The sequence below is a fragment of the Musca autumnalis genome, unplaced genomic scaffold (assembly GCF_047663935.1).
Source record: "Musca autumnalis isolate F117 unplaced genomic scaffold, ASM4766393v1 scaffold_3, whole genome shotgun sequence".
Taxonomy (NCBI): domain Eukaryota; kingdom Metazoa; phylum Arthropoda; class Insecta; order Diptera; family Muscidae; genus Musca; species Musca autumnalis.
The window spans coordinates 94,746,031-94,755,758 of record NW_027411866.1 but is presented as its reverse complement, the minus strand read 5'-3'; the positions used below and the strand labels follow the sequence as shown (position 1 = coordinate 94,755,758).

The 9,728-nt window shown below is 34.7% G+C and overlaps 1 protein-coding gene across 1 annotated transcript; it reads right to left on the bottom strand.

Moving 5' to 3' along the window:
- Nucleotides 1–1,846: 1,846 nt before the first annotated feature.
- Nucleotides 1,847–2,948, bottom strand: LOC141399733 (venom allergen-1-like). Its single transcript, XM_073978968.1, has 3 exons — nucleotides 2,679–2,948; nucleotides 2,222–2,616; nucleotides 1,847–2,152 (listed from the first exon to the last, which is right to left on the bottom strand). Exons 1-3 carry the CDS (start codon nucleotides 2,796–2,798, stop codon nucleotides 1,900–1,902), a joined length of 768 nt encoding a protein of 255 aa, XP_073835069.1. The 5' UTR covers nucleotides 2,799–2,948; the 3' UTR covers nucleotides 1,847–1,899.
- Between the last annotated feature and the right edge of the window lie 6,780 nt (nucleotides 2,949–9,728).

The window sequence follows — 9,728 nt, the reverse complement described above, 5'->3', positions numbered from 1 at the left end:
ATATTGGAGCTATATCCAAATCTGAACCGTTTTCGATATAATTCGGCACATTTATGCCTAGACCAAATTCCGTTACACGTCCCAAATTTCATCGTAATTGGACTTATATAGCGTGTTTGGTGCATCAAATGCAGAAAATCGGCCGAAAAAATATATGGGAGCTATATCCAAATCTGAACCGATTTCGATAAAATTCGGTACATTTATTTCTAGATCAAGTTCTGTAACACATTCCAAATTTCAGCGAAATTGGACTTATATAGCGTGCTTGGTGCATAAAATACAGGAAATCGGCCGAAAATATATATGGGAGCTATATTCAAATCTGAACCGATCTCTATATAATTTAGCACGTTTATTTCTAGAACAAATTCCGTGAGAAATTCAAAATTTCAGCGTAATTGGACATATATAGCGTGTTTGGTGCATAAAATAAGGAAGTCGGCCGAAAATATATGTGTATGGGAGCTATATCCAAATCTGAACCAATCTCGATATAATTTGGCACATTTATTTCTAGAACAAATTCCGTGAGAAATTCAAAATTTCAGCGAAATTGGACATATATAGCGCCTTTGGTACATAAAATAAGGAAATCGGCCGAAAATATATGTATGTGGGAGCTATATCCAAATCTGTACCGATTTGAATATAGTTTGGTAAATTTATTTCTACATTAAATTCCGTCACACATACAAAATTTGGAGATTGTATCTGTAATAGTTCTAAAGATATTTGCATACAAAATCTAAATTTTTGGAGGTACCTCCGGTTTTGATGCTATATCTCCAGATCAAAGCGAAATTACAAAAAATTATATAGCCTATTTTCATTCCAGGCCATGTAGCAATGTACCCTAACCATTTCAGTAAAATCTGTTCAGCGGTTTTCGAGTCTATAAGGCACAAACAAACAAACAGACAGACAAACAAATTTCAATTTTATATATATAGATTTTACATAATAATTGTTCCACAAACATCCAATAAGGGACAAGGGAGAAAATTTTACATAATTGCTGAAATTCTGGTCAGTGTCAGCTGAACTATTGGGAGTTAAATCAAGTAACCCTTTGTAAAGATCTTACAAATAAAGCTTTCTGCAATTCTTCTGAACATTCTGAAACTCTAAAATGCTTACTTCATGTTGTTTCAGCGGTATTTTGCATCCAATCTTTTACAACACGTATTTCGAACACAGTTCACAGAAACAGTTTATTCTTGCATTTCGGATTTCAGCACATTGTTGACATATTTATTAAATCGTCGTTGAAAAATATACTCAAACCAACGTGATAGAGGAATTTTACAACAATGGCATGTTCTGAAGGGTTGTGTGTTATATATATACATATATATTAATACATTTTCTAAAAGAAAACATTAAGAAAAAATTAACGGTTTTAGAGATATGGTGCCAAATGTATTCAAATTATGGCATTTTTAGATATATTATATAATTTGAGGCAGTAAATGTAGTTTTTTTAAGTTCATTACTTCTACAAATAATTTATTCTTGCCCTTATCTACAAATTTGCTTCAGAGGTGAAATGAAGATTCGCATAGGTTTCAGAGATATAACCCAGAATTGCACTAAAAAGTCAATATTTAACCATGTTTAGATGGGGCCATAAAATGCAAACTGGATCTGACACAACCAAACCCAACTGGGGATTTTGTCCTTTAGGTCAGTACTTTCAAAAAAATCCTCAGCTCAAATTGTTTGCACAAGATTACCTTAAAAATGTTGCACAGTATTATATAGAGTGTCAATATCAATGTCAGACAATTTTGCACCTATCGAACTAATAGTTCCCACAATGAGATATATGGACATTCTTAATATATTTCGTTTCAGAAATTTATTTTCTTACTTATAAGCTTCCAATGCAGTAACTATTTAAAAGAACGAAACTTTATATTCTTCCAGAGGTGAACACAAATTTGGATACATAGGATTACTGCCAGTTGTACAGTTCACAGCAGCCCTATGACAGTCTGTGTATATGGGTTGTTCCACAACATTGGTAAATGCAAAGTTGCAAACAAATAGAAACTCTGAATATTTGTTACCCGGTTTGGTATAGATAGCAGCAGAACAACCCAAACGATAGTTCCGATCAGCCACCATGGCGGTATAATGACCAATGACGCTACAATAAAGGTAAAACAACAACTACTATAATTTATTTTCATTTAAAATCCGCACCTTTAAGACTTACGCATTGTGTACATGTTGTTCATAACTGCGAATGTATTTCATGTTGCTGTCCCTAATTTCATTATACCACATTTGAATGGCACCGTCAACAAGACTTTGGATGGTGGGTTTATCAAAGAATGGTATCCTAGCAAGATTTTGTCCAGATATCGGGAAACGCTTGGTATTACGGCAAGAATCATGTTTCATTTGACATTGTTTAACATTTAATTCGGCCAACATGGCCAATTCGTCGTCCCATTCCATTGTGGCCATGCGACAGGCAGGATAATGTTGAGTATCACCGCCACCAGCAATAAAGTTACGCTTCTCATTGAAGGTCGCCACAATGTGATCTCTCAGGCTTTGATTAATATAAACTAAAGCTGCGTTACGAGGGCAGGTACTGTCGAATTTCTGTATTTTAAAAAAGTGTTTAGGGTTAGGATATTTTTTCTATAACTTATTACAAAACTTACCCCACTGTGACCACAGGCAATATGTGTGCCGTACCGACATAAATCTGCTTTACAATAGTCCTCAGCTGCGTTTAAGCTAATAAAGGCGAGAAAAAGCGCAACTGTTTGCACTCGATTCATGTTTTTTAGCTTGTTAATGCTCCACTGATGATAAAACGCCAGCTTAAGTGCATTTATATCCACCCACTTTATGTTAAATTTGCAAATGTTGGATTTTTTCTAATATTCTTCGAATTATTACATTAGTATTTGTTTGTTTTTATAATCTCCGATTGGGTTAGTAGCTGTGATGATTGTCATATTCATCACGAATATAATAGCCTAACGAATTTATGAATATTTTATGACAAATTTTCATTTAGATCAAAATATTTATTCACTCTTCTTTTTGGAACACTTATTCGTTACACAGTTTGTTTTTAGCATTAGAAACGATGTGAAAAAATATCTTTTTTCACTATTAGCTAGATTCCAGTTTACACAACCACCCATACCATATCAACAAAAAAGTTTAGTACATACTAGGAACAAATGATGGATTTTTGCTTGAATCATATCATGCGAAATTTATTTATTCCCACATACATTTCGTGCATGACATTAAATGGAAACACCCCTCAAAACATTTATCATGTTCGCACTATTTACGGAAAATCCCTTTTGCATTTTAATGATGGAACAAAAATTTTACTGACTACAATTTTGCATTTATTTACAATCCAATTTAATTTCATAGTTTGTTGATCTTTTTAATTAATTATTTGTTATCTATTCATTCAATTATTGTTAACAATAAGAAAAGCAATTGTGGAAGATTTGTTTAAACACAATCATGTTAATAAAAACAACAAATATAAATACACATATTTCAAGCTACTGAATGTAGGCAACTACAATAGAAAGATATTTATATTTTTATCAGCCCAAGTCATTTTCCATTTACTAAGATCTAGCGTTTCGCTAGACTAATGTATTTTTTTATAAAAAGGAAACAAGTAAAAAAGTGTCAGTCGGCTTTGCCGACAGAGGTATACCCTCAGGCAACGTGAATTGAAACTTTCATCTACGGGCAGATGGAATGTATTTAGCGGCTCTTCAGCATTTTGTGGCCCTTTTTCAATATTTGAACTTGCCGACAAAAATGCGGATTCGGAATTAACACAAATTTTGAACTTTTGTGGGGGAGGTACCCTTAGGGAGGACCGATATGGGCCATTTTAGAAGTTAAACTAAATTTTGACAAAATATTAGGAGATCCAAAGTTTGGACCAAATTGTTTGCCCCATTCAAGTGATATCGACCTAGCATTTTACTGACATTTTTAAAATATTGGGGAGAAGTTACGGAAGTTGGGGACCGGTATTGCCCCATGAAGCTAAGTTTGGATAAAATATGACGAAGACCAAATGTTGCACCAAATCGGTAGAACAGTTCGAGAGCCACATATGGTAACATAGGGCTTTTTACACCTTTCGGGATGTTTTCCCAAGAAATATGGACCTGCTCCTGAAAAAACTTTTATCGTCGTAATGGAGGTAGCGAATGCAAATCCCTTCAACAAAAATCAAAGTGATTCGAGAGTATGTCTTAAAGCGAACTTATCCGAAATTTTGTGTGGGAGGTACCAGAAGGAGTAGACAAATATAGTCCATATTTGAACCTGATCTATGTCTGGTAGATATAATAGGATGTGCAGAGTATGGATTACATCGGTCACTCCCTTCAAGAGTTATCGTGCGCACAATTTTTCCGAACATTTTTGAACTTTTGTGAGGGAGGTACCTGAAGCAGGGGACCGATATGGTTTATTTTCGAACTCAAACTATGTTTGGACAGAGTATTACGAAGCCCAAATGTTGGACCGAATTGGCAGATCCGTACTAGAGTTATCTTGCGCTTCAACCACCTCACGCAGTGTCATAGGGGTTTTTTTGCATCTTTCAGGCTATTTTCTCAGGAAGTATGGACTTGCCCTTTATGAAACTTGTACCGCCGTATGGGGGACAGCGAATACAAGTTGCTACAACAAAAATCAAAGCGATTCGAGAGCAGGTCCTAAACTGAACTTTTTCGAAATTTTGTGTGGAAGGTACCCGAAGGAGTGGACCGATTGAGTCCATATTTAAACTTAATCTAAGTCTGGTAGAACTTTACATCGTGAAAGTTCTACCAAAGTGTGGGCCAAATCGGTTACTCCCTTCAAGAGTTATCGTGCGCACCAATTTTCCGAACATTTTCGAACGTTTGTGGAGGAGGTACCGGAAGGAGTGGACCGATATAACCCATCTTCGAACTTAAACTAAGTTTGGGCAAAATATTACAAAAACCAAATTTTGAGTCGGTTGCTCCGTTCGAGAGTTATCGCACGCACCAGCCAGACAGACGGACAGACAGACGGACGGACATGGCTAAATCCACTCCAAATTGTCTGAAACACATTTCGTCCAAACATACCATTATTTCGATGAGGCACATTTTGCCGTATGAAAGTGTATATACCCTCGTTAGCATAAATGCTGAGGGTATAAACAGAAGTCTTCAGATGCCAGCCCCAATAATAGGATAAGGACTTTGATACCAGACATTTTTACAGATTTCTCTAATTTTCCCTGAGCAGATTTCTGCAACATTTCTTTTAAGAATTTCCTGGACATTTTTAACGAAAAACAAGTAAGAACGGCCTTAAGTTCGACCGGGCCGAACTTGTTATACCCTCCACCATGAGTTGTATTGAAGTAAACTGAAGCAATTAGTTTCCTTTTGTTTATGAAGAAAAAATTAATACAAAATTTCACAAATCTCGAAAAGACAATGTGGCTTACCTTCAAAATAAAAAGAAAAAAATTCGGGCGATACCAAAACTTCGATCTATACCGACAAATTTCATACGGAAAGTTGCATACGCCAAATGAAGACCAAATAACAAATTTCAGCCATTTTGGTGGAATATTGATTCCACAACCTTAAAAATACCGGAAATAGGTAGCTACCGTTCCATTGAGGATATACTAAGGCTTGGGCCTGTAGCTACAAGTTTCTGGGGGAAAGTTTTATATCCCCAACGAAGACTAAATACCAAATTTCAGCCATTTCGGTGTGTTATGGTGGCCACAACCTTCAAAATACCGAAAATCGGTGGTACCGTTCTATGGGGGCTATAGCAAAACGTGGGCCGATATAACCCATTTGCAATACCGAACATCCTAGGAGTAATAGAAACTTATTTACCAAATTACAAAGCTCTATCGTACAAATTGCGAGCTGTATCTTATTTCAACAGACTGACGGACAGACGGACATGGTTATATCGACATAGAATTTTACCCTGATCACAAAAAATATATACTTTATAGGGTCTCCGGCCAATTTTTTATGTTACAAACGGAGTGATATGTTTAATTATACCCTCCATATTATGGTCGAGGGTATAAAAAATAGGGAATAGGTTCAGTGCTTTTTGTAGGAAAGATTAAAATTGAAAAAAGTGGGCCTGGTCAAATTTTCTTTGCATAAAAACCTAAGTTGGGTAATGACGAACATTAAAAAATATCCAGATCGGTCCAGCCGTTCTCAACTGAGGCAATTACCAACGAATGACATTTGATTTTTATTTACAAAGATTAATCTTTTGCAATACTAAAGAAAAATAATAGTTTTCTGACGTTAAATATTAAATTTTGTTTACATTTAACTGTTGGACCATATTGACCTAAAGAGTCCTAAGAAGGGCACAGATCCAAGAGTTAAATTGGTTCTCTTGCATGAGTTCGAATGAAGTGATGAAAGATGCGATCTTTTTCATCGAATTATAATGAGTTCAAATTGAATCGTGAAAAAATCCGACCTTTGTCGTATCCGTACAATAAATAATAAACTGCTCATTTACCCTGTCGAGGTTCGGAGTCAATCTAACATAACACTGTGCAACAAAATACAATTTTTTTCAAAATGATGGGAAAAACTTAGTAGATAATAAAAGTACAGCTAAAAATATAAGACACGTGTTTTTAAAGTTTACATCGGAAAGTAACCAAAGTAGGCGGGGCAAGTACGCCCAATTATAGTTTTTTCTTGATTCCTTGCATTTTAGGTACATAGTGTCTTTGGCAGCTTTACAGAAGAGGAATATTCTTGTTAAAAATTTTAATCCTCATGCGGTTCATCAAAGGGGTATTTTTGGTCCTTTTTTCGAAAATCTTTTACAAACTCCTTTAAAATGTGATCATATCAAATCCAAATGTTCTACAAAATTGTTCGCCATAAAATTTTACTATAGGTCTCAGAATACATTAAATCTGTAAATCTTATCTAATCGCCAGGAATCTCTAAAAATGAAAAACACGTTTTAGGGTTAAAGTCGGACTTCATCTGAGCTTATTCAAAATTGTCCCACAAGATATAATTTTAGAGAGATGACGTCAAAGACAAAAATATTCTTGGTCAAATTTCACTATGGGTCACTAAAGAAATAAAATGTCTATTTACATTATACAGTCTGTCGCAAAAATTAGTATACACCGTTGAAACCAAAATTTATTAGGGATAAATATCACTATAACTTATTGAGAACAACAAACAATTAGTTTTATTTGATAGACAAGAAGGTTGTCTTCCGTAATAACAATTAAAAATGCGCAATATTTGCATACATTAGCAAATGCATTAACTGAAAAGGAAAGTCCTTATGTGTAAGGATTAAGGACTATTACATGTTTCAAATGGACAACGGCCTCAAAAGTATGCGTTTCCTTCAAGAAATTCCCGTTTCTTCAAAAAGGACAAGTCGTAACTCGATCAAGATCACTCCATATTGAAACTTTAGAGCTTTTCTGAGAATTTCATAGCTTTAGAATTCATAAACAGGACATAACACTCGGAATTTTGTCGCTACAGTTGTTGCATTTGTAGATGACCAATTTTTGTGGATTTTACGATCCAGTGTACGTTGGACTTGTCACTATAAGTACTATAACTGCCATTAAAACCAATTAATATACTCTTTGTGATCTTAAGTACAGATTTAGTTTCATTTAGTTCAAAAATATCAAGAATTTTTTACACAGTTCCACTAGGATTTTCCGTTGTATACTAACTTTTGCGACATAAATGTTGGTCCTTTTGGGATTCGAACCGTACATTTGCTAATGTATGCAAATATTGCGAATTTTTAATTGTTATTACGAAAGACAACCTTCTTGTCTATCAAATAAAACTAATTGTTTGTTGTTCTCAATAAGTTATAGTGATATTTATCCCAAATACATTTTGGTTTCAACGGTGTATACTAATTTTTGCAGCAAACAAGAAAAAATCGCTGTAGGGATTTTTAAATAAACCGCGGTCAAAATTCGCATTTTTATGTGTTTTTTAGGGTTTCGCGATTTTGCTTGAATACGGTAAGTCTTATCGATATGGGACCTGAGAAAATCTTAAAGCAGTGAAAATTCTCTACAAGACTGACTTAAGTAACTTATCCTAAGTTGTAACATTTTTTAGATATATAAGTTTAAGTTGGGAATTTGCAGTCATGACATTGTTTTATAAGGGGCGATACAGAATTGAATTGAATTTGCATTGTCCCAATTTGAACTTCTATATCTCAAAAACGGTAAAGCCGACGAGAGTACCATAAAGGTCAATCTTGTAGAGAATTTTCATAGCTACAACATTTATTCAGTCTCATTCTGATAGAACTTGCGGTTTCTAAGCAAAATCGAGAAAACCTAAACAACCCCTAAAAATGTCAACTTAAATCGCGATTTATTTAAAACAGCGCTCCGGCGATTTTTTTTTGTTTTCTGATTTTTCTCATCTATAAAGATTGTAGTTTCAGAATCCGCAAAAACTTCCGAGGTGTAAGCACCTTCCATTTAAAATTGTTTCAAGAGCACCGTGGGTACCGCCCAATTTGAGGTATTTTGATGTTTTTAGCCACATTTTCAGACTGAATTAGCTATACTTTGGTATTTTTCAAATTTCAAATGGAAAATTTTATTTTACAAAATTTTATTTTACAATTTGGAAATAAAACAAGTAAGAACGGCGATAAGTTCGGCCGGGCCGAACTTGTTATAACCTCCACCATGAATTGTATTGAAGTAGAATAGAACAACTAGTTTCCTTTCGTTCATGAAAAAGACTAAATACCAAATTTCCGCAATTTCAAATTCGATCTATTCCCAACGTTTTTAGACTCAAAACCTTCAAAATACCGAAAATCAAGAGGTACGCTTCTATGGGAGATATAGAGAGACGTGGACCTGTACTGATAATTCTTCGGGAAGAATATTGGCTATACTAAGGCGTGGACAAATTTCTTATGGAATGTTTTATACACCCAACGAAAACTAAATACCAAATTTTAGCCATTTCGGTGCATTATTCTGGCCACAATCTTCAAAATACCGAAAATCGGGAGGTATTTTTCTGTGGGCGGCTATAAGAAGGCGTGGACCTATACCGACAAAATTCTGGGGAAACGTTTTATACCCCCACCGAAGACTAAATACCCAGCCACTTCGGTGTGATATTGAAAATCGGGTGGTACCGTTCTATTGGGACTATATCAAAACGTGGATATAGCCCATTTGCAGTACCAAACATCCTGGGAGTAATAGAAATTTCTATACCAAATTACAATGCTCTATCTTAAAAAAATGCGAGCTGAATCCCGATTTCAACAGACGGACGGACAGATGGACGGTTATATAGATTTTTACCCTGATCAAGAATATACATACTTTATAGGGTTTCCGATGAATATTTCGATGTGTTACAAACGAAATGACAAATAAGTGCTCTGTTCCTGAACCTACAAGAAGCTACTATTTTTTACTACGATAACATTTTTTCCTTTATATTATCGATAAAAATTAGTAGATTCTTGCAGTTCTGGAACAAACCATTAATTATACCCTTCATAGGGAGGGTATAAGTAAAATAATTCGAATTTCAACTGGAATGTAAGGAATTAAAGTGGAATTCTCGAATTATAATGGAAATGTTTCGAATTACAAATGGAAGTCTCGATTTACAATAAATTAAATTATT